This window comes from Nicotiana tomentosiformis, chromosome 2 (genome assembly GCF_000390325.3).
Source record: "Nicotiana tomentosiformis chromosome 2, ASM39032v3, whole genome shotgun sequence".
Classification (NCBI taxonomy): domain Eukaryota; kingdom Viridiplantae; phylum Streptophyta; class Magnoliopsida; order Solanales; family Solanaceae; genus Nicotiana; species Nicotiana tomentosiformis.
The window spans coordinates 129,225,876-129,243,721 of NC_090813.1; the positions used below are offsets into that span (position 1 = coordinate 129,225,876).

Consider the following 17,846-nt stretch of genomic DNA (forward strand, 5'->3'; position numbering starts at 1 on the left):
TGTATAATTATTTGGAGATAAGCAGCGCCTAGTCTTTGAAACCGCTTATATGTTTTAATGCATAGTCACATAGAAATCATGTCTATAGGGCTTAAAGTTCTTAATTCTGAAACGGCCGAACATGAAAACCTGTTTCGCGTGCATTTGTTGCTGAAGTGTGGAGGCTAACTTGAGCCCTCAACTACTATATTTGAAGTCCAATATGTGTTTTGTATGTCGCCTAGTTTTGACATTTTGAGCAGCCTAGATAAGGTCTAGAACTACCTAAATAGAGGTCCAAAGCCTCCTGGACCATAGGCATGGGACGAGTAGTGCACGCGTAGGCACGATCTAAAATTGAATTAGAACGCTTTTAGGTAAACAACGTTAACCTAGTAATCGGATAGCAGGAGATGATAGTCTGTGCCCGCTGAATAATATGAGTAACTTCATACCATAAGGGAGTTGCGAAATATTATTTATGTTGCACGGAGTGGTCTTTTAGGCTAAAAAAACTTAGGACCCCTCCCCCTTTTTTTCTTTCTATGTCTACTGTTAGAATTAGAATAGTTATATCTATATATTCATATTAAGACTTTTGTAATAAAATTCTTTGACCTGTATATTCCCTTTGCTTATTTGATCACTTAGCCTAATCCACATAATTTTAAGTTCGACCGGGACCCATAGTCGTGAACCTTGAAGAGTGCCTAACACCTTCTCTTTAAGGTAATTTGAGCCCTTACCCGATCTTTGGTGGCGTTGACTAGTCAAACAGAGTTATCTGCACAATAGGTACCCTAATGCACCTTAAACATTTTTAGGTGGCGATTCTTCTTCTTTTAACACTCTATCTCCCATCCAAAAGAGTTGTCTCACGTCGAGGCCCGCTTTTGCGAGAAAATGGGGGCACGACAGTGGGTATAAAGAAGATGTAAGATATCTCTGAAACTCTTACTTTAACGAGATGATGGAGATTTAGGACTCAACCATCTCTCTCGGCTAGCTTTCTCTGAAGAAAATATTGGAAAAGGTCTCATCCTATAGTTAAAGTTGTTATCTCTACTGATTCACCTACATGGAAGAGCCTTATGAAAATCAAGGCCAAAGCTGAACCTTACATTCAATGGAAGATCCCGACGGGCAACTCCAGCTTCTGGTAGGATAATTGGACAAGTAAAGGGGCCTTAGCTAAAATATACCAGGGCCCAGGTAAGTCTGCAAAAATTACTGTTAATCAGTTTATTGTCAATAACAACTGGGATGGGGATAAGCTTAACTCTATGGTTTCAAATCAAATGACTAAATATATTTCTAATATTACCATTGGTAATCAGAATAATGTTGATTTCCCTATATGGAATGATTCTGAGGATGGAGTTTTTTCTAACAAGTATGCTTGGAACTCTATTAGAAACCATATGCCAAAGAATATGTTTTTAGCAAATACAGTCAGACGTATCTATAACAATATCCCTATATAGCAACACTTCACTACAAAAGCCAAGTTTTTTCCAGAACCAATTTTCATGTTATATTATAATATATGTTCTCTATAACAACACTTCTCTATAACATCCAAAAATATTCGAAACAAACGAGGTTGTTATAGAGAGGTTTGACTGTATATGGAATAATAGAGTCCCTTTTAAAATTTCTTTCCTAACTTGGAGACTTGTTAAAAAAGACATCCTTTTGATGAAGTAGTTAGCAGATTTGGAACTAACACCACGCCTAGTTGTTGTTGTTGCAGGATTACACATAACGAAATAATGCAACATGTATTTATGGAAGGTGATGCAGCAAAATACATATGGAATGCCTTGGGCAACCTTTTGGGAATTCAACACTCCGTTCAACCTATAATTGGAGTCCTCAAAAATTGGTGGGATATAAAATCCTCCAATGCCATCCATAAAATGATCCTACAAATCACTCATATATTCATTTGTTGGGAACTATGGAAGTAAAGGTGCACTTGTAGATATGGTAACCAAACGAAGTTCCAACACAGTAGAATGGTGTATCAAAGCATCTGGAACATTAAAGCTGCTCTTCTCAATCTATGTCCTAGCTTGAATTATATCACCCAATGTCCTGTTCTATGTAATACTATTGAAAGATTAAAACTAATTCAAAGTTGGAGTCAAGTTGTCTGGAACAAACCTCAAGAGGGAACCATCAAAGTTAATACTGATGGTAGTTTTTTGAAAGAAATTGGTAAAGTTGGGGTTGGTAGTATAGTCAGGGATAGCCAGGGAGATCTTATCATGGCCTTTTCTGATTATATCTAGTGTAAGATCAATAATATGGCAGAAGCTATGTCAGGTGAGTTCGGAGTAAAATGGTGTAGCCACCATGGCTTTACTAATTTTGCTTTGGAACTCGACTCTATGGATAGTCAACATATTGCAAGACAATCATGCCAACAATTTGAAGCTCAAACAAGTTATCGACAACATTTTAGCCCTCAAAGAGCTGTGTGGGATGCATGTTACTCATTGTTACAGGGAAGGTAATCAAGTAGCAGACTGTTTAGCCAAGTTGGCTTCAACAACATGCCACAATTTGATTATTAATTCATATCAGCATCTCCCCAGAAATGCCAGAGGAGCATATCATCTTGATAAAATACAAATACCTAGTATTAGAACTAAGTATGACAAGGCCAGCTTTTATGTTAGTTAATGTATATATTAGTTCATGCCAGAAGGATTCAGTAATTTTGTTATTCTTTCTGGCTTTTTACTGGTGATGACATCACCTTCTCGCATTGTAACTTGAGGTAAGGCCTAGTCCCCCTCTATTCTCTTTTGGTTAATACAACACAACCCAGTACCACTGGGCAACTTTATTTTTAAAAAATTATCAATATTCTTACTACTCTCTATTATTGGAAGAATTATTCTTTTCTACTGTGAAGAAAGCGACAATTATCAATAAGATTTCTACTACCTTATTCTCAATTTGATTCTTTATTATTGTTATTCCTTTATCATATCAAGAATATTTGGAAAAGTGAAGTAAATTGACTGTTAGAAACCCGAATTATTCTATTTATTTGTTTTAATTACAAATACTTTTTTTTGGTTAAACAACGTGCAATTGTAGTGATGTGATTAGACAGTTTGCCTTGTTTGGTCAACAGAAAATTGACTGAAATTGAAAGATTGCAATTACACTCTCTAATTTTCAATAGGAACAAATAATTAGTAATAATTATATGGTGTAATTACTAGATGACTTTTTATTATTTTTTATTATGATAATATATATATTTGAATGTTCATATAAAAAAGTTTATTTATTTTTTATAATTAATTTCTATTTAAAATAAAAGAATATTCAACTATGTAACTATAATTATGTAAGCAAACATGACATAAAAAATTACACTATAATTACGTTATGACAATCAAATAAGCCATTGTAATTACTATACAATTTAATTGCTAAAGTATGTATTTGCTACCTTAATAATTACGTACAACCATGTAATTACACAATAATTTCCCAACAGGCCCTTAAGTTTCAGTTTGTCCAGTTCTCTGTCTAGCAAATAGGGGTGCTTATAGGGCGGATCGGGCAAAAAATTAAGCTTAATAGTTTGGCTTGTCGGTTATCGGATTATAAATGTAGTAATCTGTTAGCCATCCAGTAAGATAACGGGCAGATTGATATCGGATTAACGATTATCGGGCGGTTTATTGGCTAAATCAAATAAAATTTTTTTAAACAATCCTAGTCTTGTGAATACCAAACGGCCAAACATGATAAAGTGACTCGATTATAAGTTCCATCCCCTTTTAGTTTACCAGGCTTGTTAACATATATTGCTACATGATAGATCTGTTAACACTTTGTAATTTGTACTGCACTTACTATAAGTATTTCTTTTGGTTGCATAGCTATCCTGTTTCATATCAAAAAAAAAGGGAAGACTAAAAACTAGTCAAACTGACTGAAAACTTATATACAATCGGAATTCCCTACACCTACAAAACTTGAGTGAAAACTTGAAGGCATTTTCAGATTTATTTTCTGATAATACTCCTGTAACTTTTGTTGATCCCATATAAAAGTGTAAATATAAAATTTCTTAATGAGTTATCGGTTTATCCGATAAGAAAATTGAGTAATCCGCCTCCAAACCGTTAATTATAAAAAATATCAATCCGTTCATCAACCATTACCTCGATAACCCGATACCCACGAACCAATATGCCATCGATTCGATTCGATTAACGGTTACAGTTCGATTTTTAACGGCCCTACTAGCAAAAAGGGCAAAGAACAAGATTGAGATAAGAATAAACACAAAAGATGGGGGAAAAAAATCTGACCAAGTGTTATTTTCAAAAGGGTTTTGTTTTCCTTTTTCTTGGGTACCATGATTTCGCGTCCACCTTATTTATTTTTAATTTTTATTTCATGCTCACCATATCTTTTGTTTTTATTTATTCCAAATTTTGTTATTGGTGCCAAGAGTCAGCTATGAAGATTTACAATTATGGCCTCCGCCGGGTTTAATCAAGGAGGAGAGGGGTAGGGAAGTAAAGTTATGATGATGATAGATTAACGTCTTATAAAATGATGTTGAGATATCTATTCAACCTACGTACCTTAATCACCAACTATCTCTTCAACAATCACTCTCTAGTAAGTAAGCTATGTTGTGTGCCAATTTTGATGATGTACAAATTATTTTGGGGTCCTTTTGAGATCAGCTGAAAAGGGAAACTTAAGGATCTCCAACAAAATTTATTCCCTTTAAAATAAATTTATAGATCACTAGTGAAGAAAAAGAAGGTAAATCAAGATAGATGCTTTTTATTTAAATTTATTGCGTAATTAGTCATTGACATATTAATTTTATGTTAGATTTAAATTTTATACGCTAACAATGCAATAATTTTACACCATTACTGTATTACATACTATAATAGGTTAGTTATTACTATTTTTTTATCATGTTATCAATTAATATTCATTATAAAGATTTACATATAATTACCGTATAAATAATCTAATTGTATAAAAAAATTTATCACATCTATAGTACATAGAAATTACTCTTAATCAAATACTGTCATATAAGGTGTTGAAATAAAGAAATTACTAAAAGTTTCACGCTTGTTTTAAATTGCTTTCCGTTTCCTTTTCATAATCTTGGTTAAGTAGTCATCAACCATCAAGGTTTTATTAACTTGTGCTAGGCTGCTAGCTAGTAGCAGAGGCCATATGTGTCATCTTGAAATCTCATTAAATAATTCAAATACGCTATCTTCTTCCCTGCATTAAAATAGACTTTTTTAAAGTTTCATTAATTTGTTAAATGAAGGAAGTAAGATAAACTAATGCTGGTACTAATACTTAGTAGAAGAAATAATTAGTTGAGTGAAAAAGGAAACGAGCAAGAAGAACGACCTTTTCTCCCCTTTTCCTCCCCCTATTTCTTTCTTGTGTTTAATTTTCTCCCTCTGGATTAACGATGAAGCTACGAATTTCTCTAAGGTCGTTCAAACTTGAAAGAAGAAAAAACATTCTCCGACAAAGAATATTTAATATATATTATATATTTCTAAAACTTAATATTTTACCTATATATACAATGTAATTTCACGACGAAGAGTGATAGGTTGTCCTTATAAAAAGTGAGATTAATAACTTGAAAATGAGGTAGGTTATTCGATACTAAAAAATATACTGATTTTGCATAAAAAAATATATATCTACTGTAAATAAATAATTCTATAATAAAAAACCATCACAGCAGCTCCGTCTTTATTTAAAAAGTATACTCTATTCTTGTAACTTCAACTCTCTTTCCAGAAGGCGATTGCAGAGACAACAATCACTGCAACACATAGAGTAACAAAGAGAGACAGAGACAGAGAAAGAAAGAGAAACAACAGACAGAGAGAAGAATTTGTTCATTTGTTAAGGATGCTTTGGTTTTGAAATCCCACAGAAGCGAAAACGATATCTGAGAGCTGCCTTTGCAATCTTTATTTCCGACCTGCACCTCCATGAGGTAATTGTGCTTAATTACTTGGATAAACTGAATTTTTCTTTCAAAATAAAAATTTGAAAAAGAAAAAGTCCTTTCTTTGATTATCTCTCTTTTCCAGCTCTTTGCATACTTTTTTTATATTTTCCTCACTCCTAATTATAGTTGTATCCATGATCTCTCTCAATATATATATATATGAAATAACTGTGTCGCAAACGTTTATTTGTTTGTACTATCTTATGCTCGATCCACGGCAGAGGAGCAGCCAATTACAGCGAAAGAAGGAGGTGGGTTAATTTACGGCGATGGTGGAGGAGAAAGAGATGATTAGATGAGATGGTCATACACTTTAACAAATCTAAGGCCGTCCATAATCCAATTCAGCTCCCAAAAAAGTCCATTTCTTTGGATAATTCTAATGTCTCAAGATTATCATCACCAAGGTCTTTTTAGTTTCTCGAGTGTATTCGAGAAACCTCAAAACGAACAACAACAACACATCGCTCACCAGATCCGACAGGAAAAATTAAGAGTAGAAGGGTTCAATCCGCCACCGCCCTTGGTGGCTATTGAAGAAGAACAATCAAGTGGACTTCAAGTTTATGGGACCGCTGGAATGTTGTCTGAAATGTTCAATTTCCCTCCCGGAACAACCACAGCCACGGCAACTGAGTTGCTTCAAAATCAATTAACTCAATGTTATAGACACCCGAATCAACGGCCACAGCAGCAGCTACCTTGGACAACCAACCTAGGAAGTGAGTGGTTCAGTAACCGACAAGGGATGGTAGTTGGTGGAAGTTTGCAGGTACTAAGTGAATCAATTGATAATTTGAAGGAACTTAATGACCGTAATAATATAACTGCTCATTATCAGCGTCAGCACAACCAGATATCAAGTATAAATGCGGCGGAGTCAGCCATGAATCTTTTCGCTATGAATCCACAGCCAAGGTCACCCTCACCATCTTCTTCACATCCTACCACTACAACTCTTCAAGGGTTTCCTAATGCAGGAGGAGGGCATTTCGGCCAATTCATATGCGGAGGAGCAAGTAACACTGGGAACAACTTTACTAATGAAATCGGAGGGGTAAATGTAATTGAAGGGCAAGGTCTTTCATTGTCCTTGTCATCTTCTTTACAACATTTAGAAGCAGCCAAAGTAGAGGATCAATTAAGAATGAGTGGGGAAGAAATGTTGTTTTTCAATCAAGGAACAAGTGAAAATCATCATCATCATCAAGTTCATGTTGGTTTTGGATCTTCACTAGGACTAGTGAATGTATTGAGAAATTCCAAGTATGCCAAAGCTGCACAAGAGTTGTTGGAAGAGTTTTGTAGTGTTGGGAGAAGCCAATTATTCAAGAAGAACAAAGTTTCCAGGAATAACAACACAACAACAAGCTCTAACCCTAATTCTAATAACCCTAGTCGCAGTAATAATCATAATACTAATTCATCTTCTTCAAAGGATCTCCCTCCTTTGTCAGCTGCAGATAGGATTGGGCACCAGAGAAGGAAGATCAAACTTTTGTCCATGTTTGATGAGGCATGTGCAACCCCTCTCTCTCTCTCTCTCTCTCTCTCTCTCTATTTCTCTAGAGGGTCAATGACCAATGATTATTGTTTGTTTAGTACGTTAATTATAAATTAAAACCACGAGAAAGGAAAGAACAGAAAATTCCGGCAGTTGGGAGGAATATTTTATAGAGGAGAATATAGAAAGCCGGCTAGAGAAATAAGTATTGTAATGTCCATAGATTGAGTTGGTTGAGTTTAATTTCATTTCATTTTAATTTAGAAATGAGTATTTGAACATATGATTTTGGTTTTGGTGAGAGTGTTAAAAAGTCCAGTGATAAAATTAGCTTGCACTCTACCATCATGCTAAATCCTTCTGCAAGAATATGTTAGAACTCCAGCAGCAGAAATTACGCGTAGATGTAATATCAATGTACATTTTTATTTATTTGGGACGGTCATATTTCAATACAGACAAAGCGATGCTACTTTGCTGTGAGAATATAATTAACTTCATTTTGTTTTTGAAAATATTTATGATACATTATAGTACTAGTATTACCTGTTGGTAGTATTGATAGAATGCTAAGCGAAGACATAGGCAAGTGGCAACAAACACACATACGATATTCACTCTTCACAACAACAATCATTTCGGTGTACTATTGTTTCACATATACAATCAGCTTTCTACCTTTTCTGTCATTTATGTAGTAGTAGCTATCTTCCTTTCTTTTGTTTTCTCTTATTTTTCCCATCAATATTTTATTTACAAATGAAGATATTCTTCTTACTTATATGTAGGTCACAAATTTAGTAGGATCGGAGTAATTTTCTTGTTGAGGAAATGACTTCCCAGCTGCACCTTATGTTATTCAACTAACTAGACCAACTTTAATTTTCTGTTGTTTGTTAAGTTCTCTTTTTCTTTACTTTCTTTTGTTGTTATAACTTTATTTTCCATGTTATTGTATCATGTTTTATTATAAACAGATATCTATTAATCTGAGTACATAATTTAACGCTCTACAATTATTACGAGCAGGTGGACAAAAGATACAACCACTATTGCGAACAAATGCAGATGGTAGTAAACTCATTTGATCTAGTGATGGGTTTTGGAGCAGCAGCTCCATACACAGCACTTGCACAGAAAGCCATGTCTCGGCATTTCAAGTGTCTAAAAGATGCGATAGCAGCGCAATTGAAGCACAGCTGTGAGTTGCTGGGAGAAAAAGACACCACCACTTCGGGATTGACTAAAGGAGAAACGCCGAGGCTTAAGCTGCTCGAAAAAAGCTTAAGGCAGCAGCAAACGGCATTTCATCAAATGGGAATGATGGATGCAGAAGCTTGGAGACCACAAAGAGGCTTGCCTGAACGCTCTGTCACCATTTTAAGAGCTTGGCTTTTTGAGCATTTCCTCCATCCGTACGTTTTGCTTTCTCACTTTAATTACTGTCCTTTGGTTACAAGGATAAAGGATAATAATAATTTCTGAATAGATTATTTTATGTTGCGTTTAGTTGCACTTTAATTTTGACTCGGATATAAATAACTAATATTCCTAGTATACATATAAAATAAAAAAAAATGGGCATTTAGTGCAGAAACAAAAGTTAATGACGAAAGTTGCCCAGATCCCATGATCATGGCATTATGAACAGACAAAATGAATTTTCGTGCAATCAACTTTTATTAGTCTAAAACGCATTTCCAACACTACCAGAGTTTTTTTTCCCTTTCTTAATTTGCAGTCAGTGTTTAAAGGCCTGCTGGAATTCAGTCCTTTTTTCAAAGTTTAAAGAAATAAAAATTTACCCCTACTTTTTTGTGTGCAAGCACCACTTTTACCCTCTTGCAATCCAATACACTTATAGTGTTTCTCGCTGACCTAGGCATGCATATGAACATGGGAAAGAAAGTGACATATGACAATGTTTTAATTTTAAAAAAAAAGGATTAGGTCACATAATATATATATATATATATATATATATATATATATATATATATATATATATATATATACCAAATTAATTATGAACATACCATGTATATATAGTTAAATTACCAGAGTATTAAAACGGAAGAGTAGAGATGTCAAATCTTAAAATGAATTATTAATAAAATGAAAAGAATATTTTATAGTAATAGAATGAAACGAAAGAAAGTACAATGTTAATTAAGCGGATATGCATGGTAATTAATAACAATAGTATGACAAAAGTAATAGTAGAATCTATCTATCTATGTAATGAATGAATGCTATGAAAAAAGATGAGAGAGCTGCAGTTGTCTTCTCGCTTTACTTCTGCTTTTGCCAGAGCTACTGTCTACTGGTGGTGATGTTCGTCTTTCTTTTTTTTCGATATTGACGCCACCACTATACAGAAAAAAGAAAGCAAAAAGTGTCAATTCTTATCTACGGATAAGGAAAGCAATTCCATCTCTTTATACGGTTTAAGTAAGGGACTCTGATATCATTTTTCTACTTACTTTTTACTCAGGTACCCAAGTGATGCAGATAAGCATCTGTTAGCACGACAGACTGGTCTCTCCAGAAACCAGGTTTGCCCCCTCTACTCTAAATCCTCTTTTTTTTTTCCTCCTTAACATCTTTCTTACTAGCTCAAGATATTCATAAGCTGCATGAAAATTAAACTACATTGTTAGAATTTATAAAAAGTGAGATTACCGACTTGAATAATAAGACAATTACTCCTACTTGTTATAGCAAATTAAACTACACTGATTGATTCTTTAAAAAAAATAAGTTTATACTGTTAAGGGTTGTTTGGCAGGAAGGATTGAAAAAGTAAATAGAATATAAAATTCTGATTAATTAATTAATACTCCGTCTGTTTTATTTTACGTGACACTTTTCACTTTTATCAGTTTAAAAGAATCATACCTTTCAATGTTTATCAATATTTTAACTTTAAACTTTTCATTTTACTTTTAATGACATGATTTCATTGTTACACATTTGTCATCTCATGTTTCAAACACAAGTTCTAAAAATTGTTATTTATTTCTTAAACTTTGTGACCAATCAAATGAGTTTATATAAAATAAAAGGAAGTATTGTGTTTGGTTAGAGTGATACATAAAAAATAATCTCCGCACGAACTTATGAAACATTTGGCTCGTGCATAATTATTTTTGGAATAGAATATGGAATAAGAAAATGCTTATTAATAATACAGGAAATAAAAATATTTAAAAAATATCCTTAAATATGTAATCTCTAAATTAATCTTTATATTAATAATTGTCTACTAATTTTTATTTACGAGGTAAATAATCCTTGCATTATCATTCTTACATAACTGGCATATAAACCATATCTGTATCCTTAGTGTACATATAAGTTAAGGGTATTTTTGGCGTACCTTGACACTGCTTCAATTCGTACCTTGAAACTGTTTCAATTTTTCAAGTTGCTGAACTCAGCTTAGATACTTATTGCGGATCTGGGTTTTCAATCTCCAGTTTTCCTTCCCTCGAATATAGCAATGCCAGAACTGTTTGTTGGCCCCCTTTATATTGTTCCTTTGGCTTATTTCCACAAAGAAATAAGTTCCAGAACGGTCAAAGAAACTCTAGGAATAGTAAGTTTCAGCGGCAAAGTACATCCATACATTAGGACACAGTTTGCTGTTTCACTAGTTTATACTACTCCTTTTATGTGGTGTTTGACGGACATATAGAAGTTGAAAAACAAATATCTTAAACACATACCAAAGTATCTTTAAAATTTTTGATTTTAAACATGTCTGGATTTTATAACTATAAGAGCATGTCATTAAGTAAAATAGAAAACCTTAGGTTAAAAGGCTACCAATAAATAAAAGTGTCATTTTCTGAAACAAACTAAAAAGGAAAAATTATCTGGTAGAATTTGCTACTCTCTTCTTCCTTATGTCTGTCCTATCCAACGACACTTTATTAAGTCATTTTTAAGATGGTAGATGATTAATTACAAATATTACAAGAATAGTAGATTTCAATTTTCATGTGCTCAGTATTCCTTGTGGACAAGATCTTAATTTTTTCCTAGAAGTTAAATGGAGAATGCTCTCGTATTAATTTATTGGCTTGTTAACCCTTTCCACTGAAAAGGGAAAAATAAAAAATAAAAACAAGACTGTTGACCACATCTACTCCCTGCTTAATTAAAACTTAAACATTAAATGAAGATCTTAAAAGATTGTTGATTGATACTCCTTCCGGTCCACAATAAATGATTTTTTTTTTTTTGGATATTTTCACACAGATTAAGAAATCCATCTTTTAACATTAATTAACATTAAAATTGATCATATTAACCTTTACTATCTCTTCACATAAACACTCCTAATACATACTTCAACATTATTTACTCCAAGTGCAATGTAGGAAAAAAATAATTAATTCATTCTTAAAATCTGAAAATATCGTCACAAAAAAAGGCCAAAAAATCATGACCGAAGGGAGTATTAAATTTGTTGAGTACTCTAAATAATTGTTAAGTTTAGAGATACTTTTCCAGGTAAGAGCAGTCAAATAATTCATGAATCTCTGGTGACATCATAATGAGAGTGTTATATTATGTAGTAGTAATAATGTTCTATTTTGCAGGTATCAAACTGGTTCATAAATGCCAGGGTGCGGTTGTGGAAACCCATGGTAGAAGATATGTATCAAAAAGAGGCTAAAGAAGAGGAAGACGATGAGATGGAAAAGAGCCAAAACAGTAGCAATAATATTGCACAAACACCAACGCCTAATTCCTCTACCAATACAATAACCACAGGAACTGGAACAGAAACAAAAACAGCTGCCACTGTCGCAGCAACAATATTAACAGTTGCTTCAGACAAAAGATCCGAAATTAATGTCCTAGAAAACGACCCTTCAATTGTTGCAATGAATAGGCTTTGTTTCTCGGAAAACCAAGCACAACATCATGAGTCTTCCTCTATGGCAACTCATGAAATGGCTCACAACAATTTCCCGGCGATTCAAGATTCCGATGACATGTCCCGTCGGGAAGCTGTTTCCGGTGTTGAATATGGGACCACAAATATTATGGCTAATTCAGATAATGGAACAAGGGTGATAAGATTTGGGACCAGTGTTGCTGGTGACGTTTCACTCACCTTAGGACTGCACCATGCAGGGAATCTACCCGAGAATAGTCATTTTTTTGGTTAAGCTAAGATTTTGAACGCTGCTCATAAATGAATCATGATATATTAGCACCACAATAATTAATTTATACCAAATTCTACTATAGCAAACCAGATTTTGGGGACACATAATTTTCTCTCTAGATAATGTTATTTTGTCACACGCCTTTCAGAAGATATAATGAGAAACAGTTACATTATCTTACAAGCACTGTCACATCTAATTGTGCAGTGCGTACGCATTCCCTATTTTTTGGTTGCTTCTTTGTACTCTGAATTTTGTACTGTATTTATCCGTAAAACGGTACACTTAAATTTATAATGTGGCTTATAGGCAAACGAATCGATTTGATCCAAAAATGATAAATAAAAAAGAACGGAAATCAGATTAACAAATGAATTAAAGGAGATAACGAGCCTGATTCCAAACTCGGTCTTTCCGAGAGCAAAAATAAAGGCACTAATAAAGCAATGATAAAACTGTTTAGATTGAGCGTAAACTAGTAGAATAAAGCTTTGTGTGCAGAATGTTTCATCCCCTCCTATGGTTGCTAAGGCTGCTATTTGTAGTTTTATCTAGGGAGACAAGATCCTAAAGTCAAGCTCCTCCTGAATGAGAATAAAAACGTCATTGATGGTGTATAACGGCTGGCTTTGAATGCAGATATTCTGTTGCTCATTAAATGCTTTCTGATGTCTAACCTTTGAATCTCTATTATCAGTTATGCTTCCTTCGGGATCCATCCTGCACCGATCACATACTTCGCACCCGGTGCCACCTATCTGTTGACTCATCTTTTGCATGTCTTCGGTTTCACGTGTCACATTATCATTCAACCACCTGTTATCAACCAATTTCACCCCATACGGATAATCCTCCAACTTTCTGGTGACGCAACTCAGTTTTACCAGTAAGTAGATGAAGATTCCTTTCTTGGCGGGAAAGTTTCTAAATAGTCTCTGACACTTGAAGGGACGGACATCTTCTCGCATTTAATACCCCAAACATGTGTTGCCTTGTGATTCAACAAATATTTTTGCCGGTTATGGAGGTAATCATGACCACGATCTTTGTCGTCTATAACTTCTCTGCTACTCATCATTTTTACTTCTTCACTTTCACCACTTCCACAACTCTTTCTCTTTCTATGAATTTCCTTAGAGCTTTTCCATAACATTCAACTTTCTCAGTAAGAACATCTTCACCGATCTTTAAACACCATGTCTTCTTACAATGCTACCTTTGAAAACACTGGCCTTCTCTTCAGTGGAGGCCCAAAGAAAAACAAAACCAAAGAGGTTGACATCGAGTCTGAACCTCCAACTGTAAACACCATTATACCCCTTTATCTCAGCACTGCGTCTGATCTCCAAGAGAAAACAGCATATGCAAACTCCTAAAGTAGCAGGTTTTGGCTTGTTCGTAGGTAACCTTCCTCCATTCGTCCTTCTAGTATCCCTACTGTGAGGGAGGACTGCAACTACTCCAATATCGAAATCCTCGCCCCAGATGGGGTAGAACGAGTTACCTACTCCAGAGAGGGGTTTATACATGTCTATACATATCCCTTTACTTTGGGTCCCTTCTCCTTGGGGTCAAGTGAAGCACTTGACCCAATAATTTTGGAATTTTTCCACCGGTACTAGGTCTTCTTGGTACAAGTAGGCCAATCAATATGGCGTATGTTATCCTACCTTCGTTAGTTGTGCGCCGAGATCGGAAAAATCCTAACCTTCGCACATATGATGAATCTCTACTCCCCCAAGATTTTACCTAGGGGAATGTTAAACTTCATCAAGTGTGGACATCATGCTCTCCTTACCAGTATGACGATGACAACAGCCACAGATGGATGGAGCGGTTCATAGTTATTGCTACCAGGGACATCATCCCGACGACAAATCCAGCTTTCTCCGAGTCGTGGAATCTTTTTCATAAGTCTTCGTATATTCATTTGCTTTCTTCGTAAAAAGATAATTTCTTGTTTTGCTGATTTCTTTTTTGACTTCCTTCTTCTCAGCTACTTGTTGGGAACCACCACGGGTTCACGGTTTGGATCGATGAGTTCAGAAAATTCTGGATATTATAACTATGAAATCTCGTCGATGGAAAGAAATGGCTCCCAAGTACGGGTGGAGAGCTAACAACCATGGTGAGAAAAATTTCTCTCTTCCCTTTTATTCCTTTTTTTTGTTTTATCTCAGTAGCTTAAAAGCAATTTACTTAATCATCTTTTTGCTTGTATATGGATTCCTTGAGGTTTTGTTGTGTTCCCCGATGTCGACCTTCTTGATGACCCCGAGGAGGCCGGGAGACTGTTGCAGGATGCCCTCAATCGAAGCAGCGCTCGTGGATATGCTCGAGCCTCCGGTGAGGGTACCTCCTCTCGGTGTCCCCATCCCAAGGATAAGAAATCGAAGAGGAGACGTTTCTCCTCGGCTGGGACTTAATAGAAGAGAATAAAGAAAACACCAACCGAGCCAACCATAAAGGTTCTCGATGTGAAGGAGAAGCCAGTGATTAAGAGGTTTCCCTTCATAGGAGAAAAAGATCTTCATCGAGTAAACCGTATGCTCAGCTGGAAGAGCTCCAAAACCCATTAGTGGAGTAAGTTCAGGTGCTCTGGGGTGAAAAGGGCCTATTGAGAATGCTGATTCTCGCTTCTAGGGAAGATGTAATTGTCTCTGGTCTAAGGAGTTCGACCCCTGAGCTTCTTATGCCCTCAACCTATGAGCAAACAACAACCACCATTTTTCCTGCCACAACTACTTCTTCTCCTTCTACATTGACAACTTCCTACCCATCAACACCAGATATCCCTTCTCCACCAGCATCGACTGCATCTCTTCTACCAGCATCAGCTGAACAAGCGAGGGGTGCTTCTCCTCTATGGTCTCCTGACCACGGGAACTTAGGGAACACTTATACGATACATTCTCAAGATCCTCAAGGGAGGTGAAACACCACTCTTTCAACTTCAAATGAGTGCCATGTTCTCTCCAAGATAGTGGAGCTCGCCAATTATATGAAGTCGCTGGCTTTAGTGAAGGATTAAAAAAAGATGGGCTCCCCTTCTAGGGAGTGCCTGATGAACAATAGCATGCACTGTTTGCCGAGGTATAATTCTAACTTCCTTCTATCTTCTTTTACGTTTGTACTCGGCTATAATAACATCGAATCCAACCATTTTTTGCTAACCTCCTTGCTTCTGAGGGCCTGCAAAGGTTGATCTTGGACAAACAAGAATTTGCTTACGAGCGGGATCAACTTTTGGCTAAAAAGAACCAACTCGCCGAGTGCCTCCCGGTGCTGGAGGCAAAGGTTTCATAGATGAGCGAGCTTGAGGCTCAGTTACACTAAACCGAGCAAGATAACATGGCATATAGCCAAGAGGCTACCCAATTGCATGAAGACCTCATAGAGGCTAGGTCTAAGTGGGTCGAGCTTCAGGATATTGTAACCGTCGCTGTCGAACGCGAGTCTGCCTTCGAGGAACAAGTTAATAACCTGAAGCCCAACTTATGCTCCAAAATCGAGGAGGCCTGTACTGCCGAGGAGAAGAGAGACAAAATGGAAGAGGGGCTCAAGAGGGTCATCGAGCAATACCGGCTTTACTCAACTACTAATGTTGAGCTTGATTCCCAATTCAGCCCAATGAAGGTTGAAAGAGAGGAGCTCCAGGCTGAAATTGATAAACTCTGAGCAAGACTCTAGGATCAAGAAGATTCCCTCGTCTTTGAGAAGACCTATGTTATGTACCATATGGAGAGAAAGACTTTGGAGGCGGCCAAAGTAAGTATTGCTAATATTGACGATTGCATACGCCCGAGAACTCGAGTTAATTGCTTGTGAGAATATTCCTGCTTGGCCCGCTGCAACTGACTCCTCAAAATACTAGTTCCAAGTATTCAGGAACCGAAGGGGAGACTGGAGAGGATGAAAACCCCGAACTGGCAGGGGAACAACCTCCTTCCGCTAGAAAGAATGAAGACCCTTCTCCCCTTTCGGGTTCTAGTTGTAAAGAATAATGTACTATTTTTTCTTTTATTATTTGTAATTATGCCAAAACATTTTACCAATTTTGGAATTTTAATAAATAAAAGAATTTTTTTCTTAAGTGTTGTGTAAAAATATCATTTTTACGTTTAGTTATTTTTTCATGCGATAGCTTTTGATTACGGGCATAAATACGTCCGGAATCTACCCTTTACTATGAGGGTTTCATAAGTGAGGGCCCTTATGTTCAAATTGCTCTTGAAGAGGACATCTCCTATTCATTCCGGCACAAGCATTTGAAGTTTTTGTTAACTTTCAAACGACAAAATAAATTAACTTATTATTTGGACAAGAAATAGATAAAAATGAAAGGACTTTGCTTTATTCCCTCTATATTTAGAAGTACATAGACATTCATTTGCTTAAGTAAATAAATCTACTAATACATGTGGCTAACGTGTACAACTTATTTCTACGGAGCTGATCATGCAGTCCTCGGTCCTGATACTCGTGGCACTCGTGATGACGTATCATGTATTACTTCCCCCCAATGTTTGAATGCTAAGTATAACAATTCGAACACTGGAACTCTTGCATTTACCGTAGCCTTTTCTGCTGCCTCATCGGTGGAGACAACTCGTGAATGGTTAAATAATCATTTTTGGGAGGCATGACTTGCCGTCAAACCAAAAATTATTTAACCATCCACAATTTATTTTCCACACGAGGTTTAGTGCCTTGACATTGAAGGTCTTGCCTTTGCCGATGATCCTCCCTTCCTAATATGCTTTACGTTGGTGCCTCGTTATAAACCTTTCCAGAAAAAATCCAATTGGGACAAAAACTGGGCGAAGAAAAAAAGAGTGCGGCACATACTTTCAGTACCAGCAAGGATCATCAGCAATAGTACCTTTTGAGGTGAGTCACTTCCCAGTTGCTTGGTAATTTGACTCCATATTAATTTTCCAATCCATATGATCTTTTCCCGGTGATAACTGAAATCTAGTTTGGACCTTCCTACGTTGGTCCCAACTTATCGGCATTGACTTCTCGAGTACTCTGAGTAACCTTCATTAAAACCAAATCTCTCACTTTGAAATAACGAAGATTTGCCCTACGATTGTAATACCTTACCATCATTTGTTTTTGAGCTACCATC

The 17,846-nt window shown here is 35.9% G+C and overlaps 1 protein-coding gene across 2 annotated transcripts; it reads left to right on the forward strand.

Moving 5' to 3' along the window:
* Positions 1-5,777: 5,777 nt before the first annotated feature.
* Positions 5,778-12,898, forward strand: LOC104100346 (BEL1-like homeodomain protein 4). Of its 2 annotated transcripts, none has more exons than XM_070196103.1 (5): positions 5,778-6,019; positions 6,255-7,544; positions 8,562-8,947; positions 10,027-10,087; positions 12,140-12,898. In XM_070196103.1, the coding sequence occupies exons 2-5, from the start codon at positions 6,324-6,326 to the stop codon at positions 12,713-12,715; spliced, it is 2,244 nt and encodes a 747-aa protein (XP_070052204.1). In that variant the 5' UTR covers positions 5,778-6,019; positions 6,255-6,323; the 3' UTR covers positions 12,716-12,898. The 2 variants fall into 2 exon arrangements, with proteins under 2 accessions (XP_070052204.1, XP_009605852.1); XM_009607557.4 differs by having other exon boundaries at positions 5,778-6,013; positions 6,250-7,544.
* The last annotated feature ends 4,948 nt before the right edge of the window (positions 12,899-17,846 follow it).